Source organism: Gopherus flavomarginatus, chromosome 10, assembly GCF_025201925.1.
Source record: "Gopherus flavomarginatus isolate rGopFla2 chromosome 10, rGopFla2.mat.asm, whole genome shotgun sequence".
NCBI lineage: Eukaryota > Metazoa > Chordata > Testudines > Testudinidae > Gopherus > Gopherus flavomarginatus.
Genome location: NC_066626.1, coordinates 19715573 through 19735058, shown reverse-complemented (window position 1 = coordinate 19735058; position 19486 = coordinate 19715573). Strand labels below are relative to the sequence as shown.

At 39.8% G+C, this 19486-nt stretch overlaps 1 protein-coding gene across 3 annotated transcripts in view; it reads right to left on the bottom strand.

Annotated features, from left to right (window-relative positions):
* Positions 1-2402: 2402 nt before the first annotated feature.
* Positions 2403-19486, bottom strand: part of INO80D (INO80 complex subunit D) — a 60575-nt gene continuing 43491 nt past the window's right edge. For 2 of the 3 annotated variants that reach the window (XM_050969574.1, XM_050969573.1), the window contains 3 exons: positions 19201-19418; positions 18473-18630; positions 2403-16662 (listed from right to left, as the gene is read on the bottom strand). In XM_050969574.1, coding sequence (XP_050825531.1) covers positions 15494-16662; positions 18473-18630; positions 19201-19418 — 1545 coding nt within the window. In that variant the 3' untranslated portion in view covers positions 2403-15493. The remainder of the gene's footprint in view (positions 16663-18472; positions 18631-19200; positions 19419-19486) is intronic. The other variant, XM_050969575.1, reaches the window with a different exon arrangement.

Here is a 19486-nt window from a genome sequence, read left to right as displayed (position 1 = left end):
TTGTCTAACCCAAGTTTCACCTCATTTAAAAACTCTTTGCTTACAAAATCAGACATAAAAATACGAAAGTGACACAGCCCACTAGTACTGAAAAACGGCTTTCTACTTTGTACCATATAATTATAAAATAAATCAATTGGAATATATTGTACTTACACTTCAGTGTATAGGAGAGCAGTATAAACAAGTCGTATGAAATTTTAGGTTGTACTGACTTCATTAGTGCATTTTATGTAGCCTGTTGTAAAACTAGACAAATATTTAGATGAGCTGATGTATCCCCTGGAAGACCTCTGTGTACCCCAGGGATACATGTACCCCGGTTGAGAACCACTGTCCTAGATCATTCATGCCATACCCCTGGGTCAACAGAGTTCCCTCTGTTTTCTAGTATTTTGTCCAGTCAGTTTAGAAATCCAAAGCTTCCCCCATTTCCCAGCCACTTTTACCAGCAGTATGTATCTGATATGCAGCTGGAGTCTTTCCTTTGTTGATTTCCCACCTTATCACTCCTAATCAAACCATACTGAACATCTCCTTGATTTTCTTGGTCTTTTATGCCCTTCAAGTGGTGACACTGTTTATGGCAGAGCTAGCCATATTTCGTTCCTTATAAAGCAATCTGTTCAACCTCTCACCATTTTTGTTGTTCTTCTCTAGTGATTCGCCAGTCTCATCTTTCTAGCAGTGTGGTGTCCCCTCTGGCACATGATATTCCAGAACCACTCCTCTTAGCTCCAGAGGGTCATATAGCCCAGAACTCCATTGGCCTTGGCACATAGCCAATCTCCCCACTATCACCTTCACCCTCATTAGGTCTCTCATCATTTACAGCTCAGCAGGTTCCTCAGCATGAGCAGTTGTTTCTGATTTTCCCCAGCTGTATTAGTTAGCTTTTTTTTTTTCCAAATTAGATCTGCTTTTGTTTTTTTACCTTCATGCCTGATCTTTCCAGATCCTTTTGTATCACTATCTTGACTGGTGTTTGCACACTGCACTAACATGCAGTTTACTCCTCCTTCCAGGGAGCCAAGATGTTAAAAGTGTGAACCAGTATCCTCCTCAACTGTGCAATATGACAATACAGTGCATACATGGTAACACACATCACTAATCAGGCTAACTCTTGGATTGCATTACAATCAGACACCAAGAAAAGCAGCTGTAATTATGCTTTGTAGAATGCTTCAGGCAGAGTTTATTAAAAAAGGCAAAGCACTGACAGTAATCTCTACTCAATTATTATTCTGACCATCAGTGCTATATTCCTATAAAGATGTTTTATGGAAGACAGGAGATGAGAGAGTTTAGGGCATTAGTGCTTTTCACCTGCAAGTCACAAATTCAAGTCCAGTCAGTCAGCAATAACTGGTATCAGCTGGAAGAATGTGTTATATGCTCAGGAATAAGAAAAGGAAGACTAGGAAAAGACATTACAGGAATAAAAAGACTTACCAGAGAGGGAGATACAGCCACTAGCAGTGAAGTAGCCACTGTACAGCTGCAGCAGCTCTGTTCTGCCAAATTTATAGGATCAACAGAAAGGCATGCTGGGAGGAAAGCTCTCACAAGAGGGCTAATTCTGCTCTAGGGAGTTAGTGGGGGCCAGGCAGTCCCAAAGGAGGGTGCAGCTTCTGTTTGTTGTCCACCACTGTATTTCACGCCATCTGATGCCTACTCAAATGACCTCTCTCTGAAACAATCTGGGACCCAGTAGCCCTCATCCTACTGCAGAGCTCTCTATATCAAGAGTGGAAGAAAATGTTCATTAGTGTATATTAGTGATTCATGTAATTACAATACAAACCCCTTTGCAAGGCCTCCTCTAGCGCCTATGTGTAGAAATCTAAAGTAACCCTATCATGAGTGGCACTTCTGAAGAATTACCCCAAATCAGGAGTAACCAGCTTGTGTGGTTAAGCCTACAGTCACACAATTTAAAAAATTATATATAATTGAAGGCACTCTAGTATGTAAAAATCTAGTTATATTCCATACAACCTCAGATTGTACTTCAAATTATGCCTCCGATAAAAGACTTAAAAAAAATCAGTTTTCTGGAATCACTGCTCAGGAGTTGGACAATCCTAAAATTGGAATCTGGAGTATGTCTTAAGGTCCCAATTCTCATCTTTGAGCTAAGAATAACTCCACTGAAGTTAATGGAATTATAAATCAGCATAAAACTAGTGAGAGCAGAATCAGATCCTAGATCTGTACCTACACAGGATACATAGAAGTACAGTCATTCATCTACAGGAAAATGATCTATACTTAAGATTTTTATGGCCCAGGCAATATTCATACACCTTGTATTCTGCAAAATAAAATAGTACTAATAGTCTCCATGAATTCACCAGTAATACCTTGGGAGGGGATTTCGCTATAGTAAACAAGGCTACTTCACAGCAAGATTTATTAATACATCCAAAAGAAAGAAAGAAAATCATTTTGTCACACTATATACAGATAATACATACAGTGTTTTATACACATATTACATCAGTTTTTACACAAGAAAAATATACATAAAAATGTAAACTTTTGTATACAAAAACCCTTAAACAAATTAAACAAGGACCAGATAACAAAAGGAGACCAATCTATTCTTTTCATTGATTTTTTTTTAAAATGGTAATACAGTACATTCATTGAGAAGAATGAGGAACATGTGAGCTAACTCTTCCTATTTAAAGGGAAAGTACAAACACCAACCTGGCTACCCACCCCTGGAATGCTGTCCTCAAGTGCTCCAGCACTTAAAAGCATTAGTGTAAGTTTCTATTGATGCTGGACTGTATGTGAAATGACTATTCTTCTCAAGCATCCCCATCCACCATATTCTTTAAAAGCAATGTATCTGCAGAAGCAAACTGGACTGGGTTTTTTTTGTTGTTGTTGTTTTTTTTGCATATTAGCTAGTCTTCTAGCTAATATCACGATAGAGGATACAGCAGTGCAAGTTTGTATGTTCCCTTTAAGCAGTTATGTATTTATTTGTAGGTTATTTCCCGCCCCCCAGTGTATGGCATGTTAAACACATTTGTGTGTTGGGGGCATGAACAATCAGAGGGGTGTAGAGACTGCTAGTCCTTGCTACCATGCAGTTATTTCAAAATCAGTTATGATTTACAAGCTGTGATTCACGGGCTTCAAAATGCACTGCCTCACCTTTGCCTTCCCACTGCAACTCGTTTACATTTTAAACTTTAGCGACCAAACAATTGCTATGAGACTCTTTGTCACAAGGCTGTTTCTGATATCAAGCTGCAATCAAGTGACCTTTTAAAATGACACAAACACCAACTTCTTTAGGACAGCCAGAAACATTTCAACGTTTCACATTGTCCATTTGCCTTCTTCTTTTCCAGTAAATGTAGATAAAGCTATTTACTGCTAATTGTTCAAACGAACAATATTTTACTTGTGTCCTTCATTTCTTCCCTACCTGTCCACAGACATACTATTCGGAGATGGGGGGGGGGGGAGTACATGATGGTGAAGAAACAACTACAGAAATTCGTTGAAAAAAAACACAGTTCCTTCCTGCTGAAGGCCTTTCAAATTAAATAAATTAAAAGCTTGACTCCAGGCATCTTCATGAGAAATTCACCCTCTACATGGAATGAAAAGAGTAATAGAATAATGATGAGCTGACAAGGTGGGTGAGGTAATATCTTTTATTGGACCAACTTCTGTTGGTGAGAAAGGACAGGCTTTTGAGCATACAGTTCTTCTTCAGGTCTGGGAAATGTACTCAGAGTACCACAGCTAAATAAAAGGTGGAACAGGTTGTTCAGCATAAGTAGTTAACTTATATTCTAAGGGACCATTCAAGGTGAGGTAGCCTGTTAACACCTCTCCATGAAAGCTGTAGGGCGCTGTTAGTTGATTATAGGTTACTGTAAATCTATAAATGCGATTACTCCAATGTCTCTATTCAGTCCATGATTGTTAGTGTGTAGCACAGTTATGAATTTAAACTCCCAGACTCATCTTGTGCAGGTTTCCTTCGAGGCAGAGTACTGAGAGGTTAGATATGCAGTGATCACTTTGTGTAGAGCGTTCACCCACAGGTAACATGATGTTTTTGTCTTTACTTTTCTGTGTGAGTTCATTCAAGAACATAGTGATTGTCTCATTTCACCTACATAGATGTTACTGGGGCATTAAACGAAATGAGACAATCACTACGCTCTTGAATGACCTCATACACAAAACTGATAAAAGACAAAAAACACCCTATCACTTGTGAGCAGAAACTTTTCACAAAGTGCTCACTCTATGTCTGATCTCTCAGTCTTCATCCTCCAATGAAACCTGTACAACACTTTCAAATGATGAGCCTGGGAGCTTAAATACATAACTTTGCTAGACAATAAAAATCATGGACTGAATAGAGCACTAGATTTGTGGCTTATTACAACAATGTATAACCCACTAACTTCCCCCTCCTCTCCCCCCAATGACTGGAGGGGTTTTAATAGGCCACTTCACCTTGAATGGTCCCTTGAAATATGAAACTACTTATGCTATACAATGTGTTCCACCTTGTATTCAGCTGTGACACTCCAAGTAAGTTTCCTAGAAGAAGAGTTCTGTGTAAACTCAGAAGTCATTTCTCTCACCAACAGAAGTTGCTCCAATAAAGGATATTGCCTCACTCATCTTGTCTCTCTAATATCCTGGGACTAATATGGCTACGACACTGGATATAATAATGAACTGACATTTTTCCTGCAAAGATGGGAGAATATTAAAGCCTCCTTAGTAAAATCAATATTATTGAATGTATGAGGCAAACAATGCAAAAATATTTGTGGAGAGAAAATCTGGAGGAGGAACATTTTAAGGAAAATCTGAGTCTTCTGCAGTTTAGTTGAACAGAAAGGAAAATCCCTGATTACCGTATGCCTTGGCTTCAGAAAAACCAAAAAGAACAAAAAACATAGAAACTAGTGTCTTAATTTCTTTCCGATGCCTTTATGATGAATGGTAGGTTTTTTATAATAACCTCCTTCTAGTTAAAAAGACTATTCAAATGACTTTGGATAATTAAGAATCTCCTTTTTAAATAAAATTTTGATTATTTTCTGTTCATTATATATAAATGCAGTTTCAGTGAAAGTATTCCATAAGGGACAGCATTTTGCTAAATGTAAAAAACTGCCAACCAAAATTCACACATATACATGTGTATATGCAATATATCTACACTCTATATACATGTTTAATACACATATGCATGAGTACATATCAGGAACCTACGAATGTGTTCTCCACGTTTATGTAAATTGAAATACTGTGTGTAATACACACACACACACACACACTCAGCACACCGATATACCCATACACATGCCCCAACATATGTATTACAGAAGTCTTCATGTGAAAGAGCAGAAGAAACATTACCATAAGGTTACATTTTCCTACAGAATTGTCTGTAAGACAAAATTCCACAGCTGAATTGTGACAAAATAAATATTAAAAATATTGAAAGCAATAAGACTTGAAAACAGAACTGGAAAAACTAAAATATTGGTTAGCCAGGAGCAGACTTTTAACTGTCACTTTCTGTTAAAAGGTTATTGAATCCAGATTTCGCTTAAAAAGGTGAACTAAAATACTGTTTTAAAACAAGAAATACAAAAAACTCTTTGAAAAAGTCCAATAATTTAATACATGAGTAGACTGAACATATTAATTCAAATATCTTAAAGGGTAACCGTGATTTATTTTTTAAAGTCTCTAAGGTTGAATTTAGAGATCCGCATTTCTCAAGACATTTGATGAAATCACCAATACCTAGAACAAAGCTGCATTCTCAGCATTGCTTTAAGCATCTGTGGATTCAGAAGGTGGAACTCTCCTTTTGTCAGGAAAGTAAAAGGAAGGCCTGAATTTTTACTATTTTGTTTTAGAATTCTGAATTTTTAACTCAACATGCGTTTGACTTAACATTCTGGGACACTGAACAGCTTTGCATATCATTTTCAAAAAGTATTTCAGTTCACATCGCAAAACAAAAATCACCACAGTCACATTGAAATTCTGGATTTACATGAACAATCGCGAGAGCAGTGTGTGCGTGTGCAGGGCCTGATTCAGCTGTCATTGCAGTCAATCAGACTCCTACTGAGTACAATGAGAACTGGATCAGGCTCTAAAGCTGACTGCTAATGGAAGTTTGATTTTGAAATGCTGGGGTAGGAGATTAATTGGGATGAAGATAATGGTGTAGAGCAGCATAAGAGGTGGGTATTGGAAGAGGCCTCACAAAACATTAATATAGTATAAACATAAGCAAAAATGTACCAGGAAATTCCATCTTGAGGGTTCAGGTAACAAGATCAATAGTTACAACACTGAAGTCAGCAATTTACGCCATCCAAATTCCTCACTGGAACTATAACTTCATTTGTGACAATTGCTTCATGGTTAAACATGCACTCTGTGGATATTATACATATCTGGATCTCGCTCACACACACATAATATGTATTGTGTGTCTGAGATATGTATGTACATTTCATGTATGTATATACAGATTTAGATCTGCTGCACTCATATGTATGTACTGCACATCATGAGGGCAAATCCACGTTCAGCAAAGTGCTACCCAGATCTCATATACATCTCTCTATATAGATATACACAAGAGGGCTCTATTCTTCCCCATAAATGCATAAAATTGTTTATGCTGGTAACTCCCATTATGATCAACTAATGGGAGGAAAAGGCCTCAGACAACTTCCACCTCCCTGCCCTTCTTTTGTAGGCATCTGTACAAGAATTATCATTTAAAAAAAAAAACATATTTGAAAGGCTGGGGATGCAAAAAAACCCTAGTTCAACAACATAAAAAAGGTCTGGATTTGCAACTATTTTTTAAGGAAAAAAGTCGCCCAAAACAAATTGGAAATATCTGTAACACTGGAAGCTCTGTTCTAATAAACAGATTTTTAAAGTTTCAGAATTTTCATGATTCAAACTAACAGCAACAGAACGTGCATCATTTAGGATTTTACTCTCTCCAGCCTGGATGGTGTAATGATGAATATCAGGATGACAAGGTGAATAAGTAGGAATGTTTTGGGTTTCCTATGTTTCTCAGGTAAGAACTCCCATACAGATATATAATTTCCCTCTCAAATTATGAATAAATTTAAATACCCATATTTCAGTTTAGAATTCACAGCACAAACGAAACTCTCAGGATTGGAAGTAAATTTTGTTTTGTATACATTTGTAAGTCCCCAGAAGTAACATTTTGGTTAAAATTAAAATAACAGACCCCTTTAGGAAAACAAATCAGATAACTTTAAAAATGAAACCCTTTAAAGAGAATGGAGACTGGTTCAAAAAAAAACAAACAAAAAAAAAAACACCACAAACCCACTCGTCTCAATATTTTTTAACCTGAAAACACAAGGATGGACTGACTGACGACATATTCTAAAGTCAGAGTATGAGAGATTCTGGTATTAACTTGAAAATGGACATTAATTCCTATATCTCACCACCCTAAATATAAATAATCTCATTTTAAAATTTTCTTTAAGAATACAACTCACCCTCCTTTTTTTAAGGCTGTCTTGGGAACCTGGGATTTTCATGACATTTTAACAGGGCTCAATGCAATTCAATTAAAAAGAATAAAATCAACATGATATCAGAGTTAGCCTTATAACAGAAGACTATGTAGCAGAGACAGTTTGGTTTACAATAGTGAGGACAGAGTAACCCCCTTCTAAATAATCACATTTCTACAAGTACATTCCATCACCTCTCAACTACTTTTCTCTTTACAAAAAACTATGACCTACGTACAGTATACACATTCATATCACACATACAGCCCCCCCAAAATGCATATTTTTGTGTGTGTATATAATACATACATGCACACAAGCCGTCTAATTCTATTTATAAGTCACAGTGGGAATTCCTTTGTAAGGAAAGGAGGGGGGAAAAGTTCCTGAATAAGACACTGTGGATTCCAAGATTTAATGTTCTGTCTTGTCAAATTCCAACTCACATAACTGGAAACAAATACATTAAAAAAAAAAAAGTTCTTAAAAACTTGGTTCACAACTTCCAGCTTCAGTAGTTGGATTTTTAATTTGATCTATTTACCCTGTAACTAAACATCTAACCATTACTGGTACAAACCACAGATAAATTATTGCAGGATGTAGTAAAAAAAAAAAAAAAATTAAAAAAATAAAACCGTTATAGGAGCAGTAATATATGGACAGGTTAACAAGAGATCTATGTTTTGTTGATACAGGATACCATTTTATTTTTATATATCTGCAAGGTAGCAAAGAATAGCTATACACCTTGACACGGCAAAGATCCAGTGTAAAAAGGTGCTTTACTAGTTTTTGTTTTTCCAAAAAAGCTTGTATATAATTTTATAGCTATTAAAAACACATATGCAACATAATTCATTACACTCAATACAGCTTTAGTATAAAACTTATAATTTATGAGGTGATGTTAATAGCATAAATTAATATACCTTTTCTCTTAAAATCTACAATAAGTATTCTGAAAGCTCATTGGGGAAGGGTATCTTTAAATAAAAGTTTTAAAGCTGAGCGTGATGGACAAAGATTCTGTATGTTGAATTTGAGATGAGCACCCCGAGAAGAGAAAAAGGCCCTAAGCCAGACACCATGGACTACAAAACTCAACAAGATTTCTCTTTCTTGCACTCTCATTTAGATGAAGCTCTACCTTAAATTATTATTTACTTTTAAAACTATTTACTTTTTATGTTAACTGCCCTTATTTCCACAAGGAATCCCTGAGACATACCCAAAACTGTACAGTGAAAATTATCACTGTTCAGAGAAACTGGTTCAACCCCTTCGAAATAGATGTACTTTGTATGAGAGCCAAACTGTCTATCACTTCAGAATGGATCTATTTCCACTGGAACCAATTGTATTTTTTAAGACGCAGGTTAGAAAGTCATTTCAGGGTAAATCAGTCTACTCCAAAATATAAGCAATGGTGTAGCAGTCGGCTGCATTAGAGCCATCTGCATCACAGTTAAAGTTTTCCAGGAGAGATTTGGGAGCATTACCTATCCACAGTTTACTTCAGTGGGGACTGAAGGTGGGAAACACGTTTGTTTTACTAGACCAAGTTCAACATATGTATCTAATTCACACACATACAATCTGTGTGTGTGTGTGTTTTGGGGACTGGGGAGGAGAGGGGGAATGAAGAATGCACTTTTCTACACTGAATATATACAGTTTTAAAAATCAAAAGCCTATTTTTTTTATCCTATTTGTTTTCAAATTGAATTCTATGAACTAGGGAAGACAAAAAAAAAAAAAAAAAAAAAGTGCCGACTCAAGACTTCAGGCTACCTAGAAAAAAGCAAAACTTCTAAATGCCACCTCCAAACTGCAGTTCAAAGTCTGTTTCCTTCCTTCATGCTTCCACTACATATCCTTGTTCCATGATAATTGGAAAACTAGGGCATGAAAAACCACAATATGGTGAGGGAAAAACAAGAGAGGTAACTGAATCATGACACAGCCAGAGTTACAGATTTTATAGATTTGCTTAGGAAAAACTCCTGAGAATCCAGTCATTTTTCCCATACAGACCCAGCCATCAGAGATCACAGAATTGCCTTTTGATATATGGTTGCAGTTTGCTTTCTTCTGCTAATGAGTAGCTTTTTCCTACCCCAACCTCTGTTAGTTCACACAAACAGTATATTTTACTAGTGTTTTTTACCTTCTGATAGTGCCAAAGTCCTTCATGAACCAATTCTAAAAGACCTGGGTTAAATCCTAATGAATCTGAATTTTGTTTTCCCATTTTCATAATCATTGTACTTTAGTGGGGTTCTTCTTGAGGGTATTTTATCAACTTTGTGTTTTAAATAAGGCCAAGTCCATAAAGTTTTTCCAGGTCATTTTCTATTGGCAACTTCCTTTAAAATAAAAGGAACTTATGGGAAGAAAAAGATTACATGTAATGTTCCTGAGCATACAGAGCTCTCTCTGTTGCGACCACAGTTATATTCTCTGCAGCTAGCTCACAATTTACTGGTAATGCCATGTGATATTACATGGTATTTTCATTTTACGCCATACTCTGTGAATTCTTACTCAATATTCTATTGCACTGTAGCTCTGACTTCCAAACTGATATTATGACTCGCAGGAACCTCTCCTAAACCCTTTTTTAAACAATCAGAATATTTGCTCATTATCAATCATACAGGATTTTAAATGACTGGCAATTTTTTGTGTCGAGGTAGTGGTGGAGGAGCATAAAAAAAAGATGGCAAAAAGAGTGGGAAAGAGGGGATGAAATTTAAGGAAGCAAGAGGAGCTTCCCATAACACTTGCCCGCTCCCAGCCTAAGTTAAAGAGCCTTATGAGAAGGCTCTGAGGGCCCAGCAGCGTGAATCTATTATTTCAGTTAAATACGCTTCCACCAACATGGGGCTTGGAATTCTGGGTCCACATCTGATCTGGGCTATTTCATTTTGGGGCTTGTTAAAGCCTCCTTCGCTGGCAAGAAGAGAAACAAGCCCTTTGATAAAAGCAACTGCTAAAAAGGAAAATCAGGCTAAAGACACACCCACCCATCTCAGTGTATGTCTTCACTACAGAGTCAGCCAGCGTTCTTTTTCAAGTGTTGCCCCAACTCCCCTCCTGTTCACACACAAAAACCTACGTGCACAGCTAGGGATGTGGGTTAGAGCCTGTCAATTCTCCAGAACCTTCCCATGTTCCCCTCACCCCACCTGCTGTGTGCTCACAATGACGGACAAGCTCTTCCACAATTCCCTGGGAAAGAATCAGACCAACTCAGCTTACTGCAGCACCACCTGCCATGCCCCCAGCCGTTCCAGCGACACATGGGGGGGAGGGCAGTGTGGCTGCTCACACCCAGTCTACACTAACACAGGTGCCCAGAGTAGGATGCCTGGGCTAATTTTGAAGTGAAGGCATACTCTCAAAGGACTGTTTTCCTCTTCCTTGGTGAACTTAGTTTTCCAACAGGGTAATTCAACGGTCAGAGAAAGCTTTAACAAACTCAATTCTGTTCTGTGTTCCTGGCGAGACACTCGCAGCTAGAGCCTTAGCTCTGGTAAATTAGCACAGCTTCAACGAAGCTGATACAGCCATACTAATTTACACCAGCTGAGAATCTGACCTCTCAATGTCTAAATATTAGGATCATGATCTCCAAAGAAAGCAATTCATGAAGTCAGTAATAAAGCTTTCAATGAAGCTACTATTTTTTAAAAGTTAGCTTCTTCTGCCCCCTCCCACTGAAGAACAAACACACATTCCTGACAGCAAAAATATTTCTCTTGCATTTGCGCTTGCAATCTCATCTCCAATGTTCGCTGGAAGATTACAAGCTTCTCAAGGAGGGACCCTAGAAATGCTTACCAAATGAGAACCTTAAATTGCTTAAGAAAACAGTCCTTTGTTTCATGAACCTATGACATGAAACTGGAAAGTCGTTCTATTGCATAGTCTGGCACTCAGGGGGTTAAGCAGAACTGCAATAAGTTATTTTTGAAGAAATGCTCATTGTTAAGATGTGCAAATACATAAAGGCAATCAGAGGCAAGGAAAACAAACAAATGTCTTGACCAAAGGAAAGGTGGACGATATTCAAAGGTACTTCTCATAATATGGCAAGTAGTAGAGTCAACGGACCAGCCTTTCATTTCACTCCCTTTTTCCCATTAAAACAGCCAATGGAACCTGAGTCCGCTTATGCCAGTGCTAAATTTGACTAACAAACTGAATGATCAAAGGAAATTCTCACTGTATGGAATATATATTAGACGTAACTGCTTTATAAACCAGGCCAGCATCATGCTGTCCCTCACTGGCCTCCATAAATTGTCCAAGCAAAGTTAACCTTTGCCAAGGGTGTAATCCCTGCCAATTCTTATGCCTCTGTGCTAAAATCACCTGACATTACTACCCAGAAAGACATTACTGCTTCTACACTTCTCAGTCAAATGCCTTCTAATTCTTTAAAACCCCAAATGTATAGAAAGGAACATAATTTTTAGTTACTAAACTAGCTTTATTCTATTCATTTCATGTATAAGTGGCACAGCAGATACCGATCATTTCAACAAATGGATTGGAATTGCTCTGACTCTTTGGTGAAAGGGTAATTAGTGCTAATTGCTGTATTATAGAAGAGTCACCCTTTTCAAGAGAGCATGAATGAGAACAATATCAATGGCAGCCATAAGAACCACGACAAATCCCATATGAAGCAAACGTATTTCCTGGTGGGAGAGAAGTGACATGTCTGGCTGCATAACCCCTTGTCCTTGGGTCCACTACTCTTCCCACAACACTATGGTACTGATCCTGCACTCAACTCTATGTGGGTGAAGTTAGTGGGCTTTGTGTGGGTATAGGGATCCACCTGTGTGGTGCTCACTGCAGATTTAGGACCTGAAATGAGAACTGCTTACTAGGATGCAACTTCATTAAATTAGTTATACTTCAGTTAGACGAGGTGAACCTGCAACTGGCAACAATCTTGACCACTTCAAAGCTCTGTACTGGAAAGTAGATAGGGATTCCTTTTCTAATGCATGTCAAATAGAAAACTTGTTTAAAGTAGTGCAGCTTGTCTGCAAACTCGATCTGCTCATGAAAAATGTTATGCAGCCAATGTTTAGGAAAAATCACCCACAGATCCATAAAGCTGAGATCTAAAGGGTGAGACTTCCGAAGTTGTCTTATGGGAATCTGATTTCAAATAGGAATTATGCACCTACATTCTCTTGGGCATCCTGGAAAATCCCAGCCTAAATAAATGATTAGATTAAGAGCCAGATTCTGTTCTGAGTTACACTGGTGTAAATCCATAGTAACTCATCTGGCTAAGAGAATTACTCCATGATTTACACAGATGTAACTGAGATCAGAAATTGGGCCCAAGCATTTTCTCGACTGGTAGGTAAAGGAAAGTAATGAATGTGTGGGAAGAAGAGAACAGGCTGCTGTTCCATTACAAATTTTGACGAGCGTCAGAAATATTTCATAAATCAAAATCCTCAAACTCATCTGTAGAACTTACTGTCACATGACATTTAATACTGGTAGATTTAACAACTGATCATTTACCCATTTGGCAAACTAGTTCACCCTTCTTTTTCAAATCAATCATCTCAATACACTAAAGAAAGTATATTAACACAATGGAAAACAATGCAAATCAAACATTTGTCTCCTCACAAGCACGCGGGGAGGGGAGAGAACAGAATTAAAAAAAAAAAAAATCCTATCAGCTTTTCCTCACTTCACAATATCAATGGGCATTCCTCAATCAGTGGGACAATATAGTGGGGTTTTGTTAAGCCTCATTTCAACTTATGACATGATTTGAAAACATTTAAATCAGTTACAGACAAACTGAGACCACACTTGAGAACACTGAGATATATTAGAATATTAAGCCCCACTTTACCAGGTATGGGAATAAGGATTTCCCAATATCAAAAACCTGAAAATAAATGTTTCCCCCTCCACCCACATATGCTTGCAATTTCAGCAAGGGATGTACCCAAAGGGCTTATTTCTTTACAATTAAAAAGGGACAAAGCTTTTATAAAGACAGGAATGGCTATAACTAGTGGGATATAAACACGAGATGGGCTGCACACAGGAAGTTTGGATCCAGATCTCAACCCCTACCCTCAGGAAGTCTGGGAGCAGAGGGTTTGGGCCCCATCATCACTCGCATGAACAGAATATATATATTGAGGGAAGATATATTACTCTCCACATACTAGGGAATAACTGAACTCAGTTGAATAATCCCTTGCTCAAAGAAATTATTAAGCCTCATAATGAAACTGCCTTCAACATGAGGAGAGACAGATTTGCTTTGCTTTCTCATCTTCTCTCACATGCAGCTCAGAAGCAAACCAAACAATGGAGACTTTTGATAGCGATCAGGTAGGAATTACTTTCACACAGTGGCTAGTTATAAAGTCACAATTTTCCTCAAGCACATTCCCTTTTTTGGGACAGAGAGGGAAGGGAGAAGAGGGAGATAACAGAATCACAAAGAGTTTGTTTGAATCATGTAATTCTTCTTTAGGGAAGAAACAGATACAAGAGGAATCCACTGCCTTTATAAGAAGCTGACATTATGACCATGGAGACTTAAAACCATTTTCAGCAAACAGGCAATAAAAGCAACAAGGTATTGTGGATAGAAGGAATTTCCCTATTTTGCTTAAGTAAGCTTAGTTTTGGTAACCACAAATATGTACCCGCTGGTTCCCACATACATTCAACTTCACGTACAGAGCATCAGTCTCACAAGTGTCTCAAAAACCATATGGCTCCTGGTACAAAATCACTATTATTATAGAAAGAGTCTCAACAGCAACAGATAGTTTGAGAAGTTTAGTAATTTTAAATTTACCAAAGGGGCCTGACATAGATTTGTTTGAATGGGTAGCATTCGGATACATACCAATAGAATTCTTCCAGTTTCAGCTAGGAAACACCTGCTGTGCAAAGTTCTGGACAAAGCCACATTTGAGAAGGCAAATCATCAAACACTACAACATCACAGTAATTCAGCACTGGTGGGAATTTCTGCATGAGTCTTGACTAGACCATTATTCCAATCCAATTCCATTTTCTTGTCTTTTCTCCCTGGGCTAACCTTTGAAACAGCAACAACCCTCAGTGCCCTGGGCAAACAGGTAAAACCTATTTGCCTAGTCAGTCAATCCCCTCTCTGCTCAATGAATCTAAAATAAAGAAAATAAATCAACATTCAGTAGGAACAGTGACCAATTTCAGAAGAGGACACAACTACTGTTGTCTCAGCAGCAGATTACAAGGAACTGCTGCTTCCTCAAACACACACACGCCCACAGAGGAGGTCAAAAGACTATTTTTAAGGAGTTGTCAAATGAATAATTGAACTATGGTCTTGAGTGCTTCGGTGAACCATTACCAAACCCGATTGTGGAGCCAAGTTTCCATGCCCAGATGCTACCTTTTTTCTTTTTTTAAAACCAAGAGACTTTTCCCCGCTATAAAAACTTCCTACATGACATGCTAATGGGATGGAAAGCACTGATCTTAACCCTAGGAAACAGTAACGTGCATTGGTAATTTGAGGTATCGTCCCATTTCTAGGTCTTACTGCTAAGGTCAATTACATCCAGTAACTGTGCTGTATCCTTAAGGACATTTTTGGGGTATGGTGAACCTGCCAGTAATAAATGAGCACCAGTGCACAAACAGCACATGTGAACACCAGAGCGAGGTTCACTGAGGGGCCACCTGGTCTATACGGAAGCAGGAGGTTTATTTAACCCCCTCTTTTAAAAAACAAAAGAGAACAAAATCCTCTTCAAAGGAAGGGGAGGACAATAAAGAGGAAAAAGAAGATAGAAAACATAGGGTCCCCATCTGCCTGCAAATACAGACAGATCAGCTCAGTTAGAGGTGGTGAAGGGAGCAGATGCATTATTGGTACTAGTAGCTGTGGCACCTGTTACTGTGAAGCCTGTGGGAGGAGCTATGGAGCTGTGGCTGGGCTGCAGGTCCTTAGGAATGCCACTGTGTGAGCTCAGCTGATGGCCAAAGGCTGCGCTGAACTGAGGGAGTTGCTGTTTGGGGGAAGTGGAGGCCATTAGTTCAGCAGAGGCAGGACCCATGCCACTAAAACTGGTCTGCGGTAACCCCGGAAGCACACTGGAGCTGTTGGGGGTCACAGTGGCGAAGGCAGGCTGTGTGGTCTCTGAGTGCGAGGTGGTAGGTGGTGTGGACAGGGAGGTGGAAAGAAGGTGTCCATCGGCACCAAGGAGGTTGCTAAACGGAGAGGGGTCACCAAGATTGACAGGGAGATTTCCCCAGTGAGTTCTGGGGTTCACCACCCCGCTAAGTGGCACCTCCAGCTGCGGTGGGAGCAAGTGCTGTGCCATAATGGGCATCTCTGCTGAGAAGGTAGCTGCCAAGTTATCACCAGAATAGGATGTGGCATGGGGGGATGTGATGTGGTCGCTGTAGGGAGACGGCACATGCTCACTATCGTAATGGCTTCCATGGGGTGAGGAGTGCGAATGGTCACTGCTGTATTGCTGTCGTGAGGTGATTAGGTCATCTGCCTTGCTCAGCAGCTGGGCAGAGTGTGGCCTCTGGGAGGCATGGCTGCCATCATGAAGTCCATGAAACTGTCCTGGGAAGGCTCTCTCCCCAAGTCCACTCTGGCTTATCAGAGTGGCAGAAGTAAGGCCAACGTTGGCTGGGGCAGAGAATTGCCCCTGGATCTGCCCTGCCAGGGGCGTAGGTGGGTTAGACAAGGTAGCAGAACGGAGCAAGTTCTCATCCAGCTCCAGACTGGAGAAATTATCATGTACTATACGCCCATTCAACAGCTCCCCCAGGTCCGTGTTAACCTCTCTGCTCAAGGACTGCATTCCTGGAGCTCCAGCACCTGTGGTGAACACCCCTATCCCTCTATCTGATAGCTCCTGAACTGGCACACCGTCTGTCTGTGTAAGTACTCCAATGGTACTCAGGCACTCAAGAGAAGTTACAGCCTGCAGAGCCCGTTCCAGTTCTTCTGCCTCTTCTGTAGTAGGAAGGAGGTCTCCATTTTTACCTACAGAAACAGGAACAACAGAAGTTAGATTGCTTTTCAGAGATATGCCTCACACTGTGGCCCTAGGATTACAGCTATCCAAAAAGTTCAATAGGATTTCTACCGGAAAATTAAAACAAACTTCCAGAATGGCTCGTGACAGGACTGAAAAAAACAAGAAATTTGCGCTTAGTTGGAAATTTTTTTCCAAATGAATTTTTTTCCAGTGTAAATGCAAAATAATAAGCCTTAAACATTTGCCGGATTTACATTAGTCTATAAAACAAGGGTGGCCAAACTGCAGCTTGCGAGCCTCATGCGGCTCTTTTACAGTTAAAGTGTGGCATTCTTCACCTACCAAACTGGAGTAGGGGGAGCTCGGGGCTTCTGCCCTGCAGTGGGTTGGTGGGACTATGGTCTCCGCTCTTGCTGAAGCCCTGAGGACTGGCAGGTGCCTCTCGTAGGGCTTAGTCCCACTACCCTGCTGCAGGGCAGAAGCCTCAAGCAAGCGCACTAGGCTCTCAAACTTCTGAAGATTATAGTATACTCAAACCTCGCAATAATGTGCCCGCCATAATGCGAAATCGCATATAATGTGATCATAGGTTGGCTCACCTTTAAGGCATAATACAGTACTGTACCAGTGGTCCCCAATACCATGCCAGGGGAGAGAAGATACAGTCCCGCACCTGCTGGGGACAGAGAACTCCGAAGCTATGGGCGCCGGTGCTCTCTGTCCCCAGCAGGTGCGGGGCTGCAGCTTCTCTCTGGCTTTGCCGGGGCTGCGGGCGCCGGTGCTCTCTGTCCCCGGCAGGCGCGGAGCCGCGGCTTCTCTCCGGCTTCAAGAGGAGCCGCAGTCCCTCGCCTGCCGGGGACAGAGAACTCTCAGGCTATGGGAGCCAGTGCTCTCTGTCGGCAGGCGTGGGGCCGCAGCTCCTCTTGAAGCCAGAGAGAAACCACAGCCCCGCACCTGCAGGGTTTCAGTGTATGTGGCTTAGAGGATCAGTAAGTTTGGCCATCCCTGATATAAAAGCTTAAATATCTTTTCAAAGTGTGATGCCACATAGTACTAAGATCAGTCTACAAAGTCCATTTTGCTTATTATGTTATGGTATAACAACTACTTTAAAATGTGGATAGTTTTCTAAAAGACATGTTCTACAAATTAATTCTGGGAAGTTCTATGGCCTTTGTCATACAGGAGGCCAGACTGTATGAACATAACAGTCCCTTCTCGCCTTGGATTCCATGAATAACCTAAATTTTATTAACAGGATTAAAATGCCAAATTCTGATATCATGTCAGCTCAGAAAAGTGACAAAAAGCACAGCAAGAGGTTTCCAAAACTCCTGGTGGTTCTTCTGAGCCTTTTCCCACCATTAGTGGGCGCTGAAGTCCACACACACAGAAATTCAGGTGTATTTCAGCTCACAAGCAAGTTTCACAGGTTTTTTTTTAATTTCTGTTTTCCTTTGATAAAAAGACAGATATTGATAAAACAGGGCTGTAATCCCAGTCACAGAATGATCTCTTACTGAGAATTTGATTGATTAAATTGCAATTGTCAGTGACATGCAGAAGAGCACAAAAATCAACCAGGACTTCCGTAGCACTAAGTATACAAACAACCAAATAATCACACATGCATGTCTTCAAAAACATGCCTTTCTTACAGGTCATGTATAAGCAGTAGATGAATGTACGCTCTTTGTCTAATAGTTCTCTTCTCTGCAAGAAAGCAGGTGAACCCTCAAACGCACATTTTAGACTGTTCACTTCCTCACCTCACGATTTGTATTAACTTTCACATAAATTAAAATAAAAATATACCTTCAAAGAAATCAAAATCTTGCAAGTCATCAGGCAGCCGTGGTAGGACATCAGAAAAGTCCTCCTGATTCAATTCCAAGTCATGTGGAATGTCTGTGATTTCATTGGCGATGTCATCGGGCAGCTCATCTGTACTCAACTCCGGCGTGGAGGGGCTCCTGGAGAGACAGTGATGTCAGTCACACTCTTAAATCCTGATTTCTCACTACTGCAGCATACTTTACAGAAGGTCTGTTTCAGTCTTTGCTCTGGCTCCTCTGCCTTTTTTATATTTTAAAATCAACAAGTGGAAAGAATGCCTTTTAGACAAGTTTCATTAAAAAACTCTTCAATTTGTTCTACTAATGACACTTATAAGTTGTGCATCGGCAACAAAACATTTTATCCATTTAATCGAACCTTTCTTGAGATCTGAAATTAACATTTTCCAATTCTTCCTTTCAGCAATGACAGAGATACGAGACACCTGAAGATGTTCATTTCAGTTCAAACACCAAACGAATTTGGAAAGCCAAAATATTAAGCGGTGGGGAAAAGAAAAAGGAAAGTTCGCCCTTCCTCGTCTATATTTAGCAGACCTGATTAAGCCCATAACATTGGTGCTGAGGTGTGTCCAGCTTTCATTTAGTCACACTCTGTACAGTGTACTGACTCCGCCGCCTTTTCCTATATTTAATTTTTTAATTAAAAAGCTAAAATAAATAAAATGAGCCGCCACTGGCGCTGACCGTATGTGGGAGATCTCCACTGGCAGTGAGATGCTGGTGGGCATGCTGAGGTTCCCTTGGGGCACTGCAGGAGGAATAGGTTTCTGGGGCCTACGTGGTCCCCTCCTTCTCTTCTTCTTGTGTTTTTTGGTAAGTGCAGGTGGCTTCGTTTTTTTCCTGGGTTTCCTCTGCTGCTGGTGCTGAACTTTACGGGAGCTGTCCCCTCTCAAGAAATTATCCTGTTGGAGAAAGAATGAAGGAAGAAGGGACACATTAGGATCAAATGCAATTTTCTTTTCTTGCCATT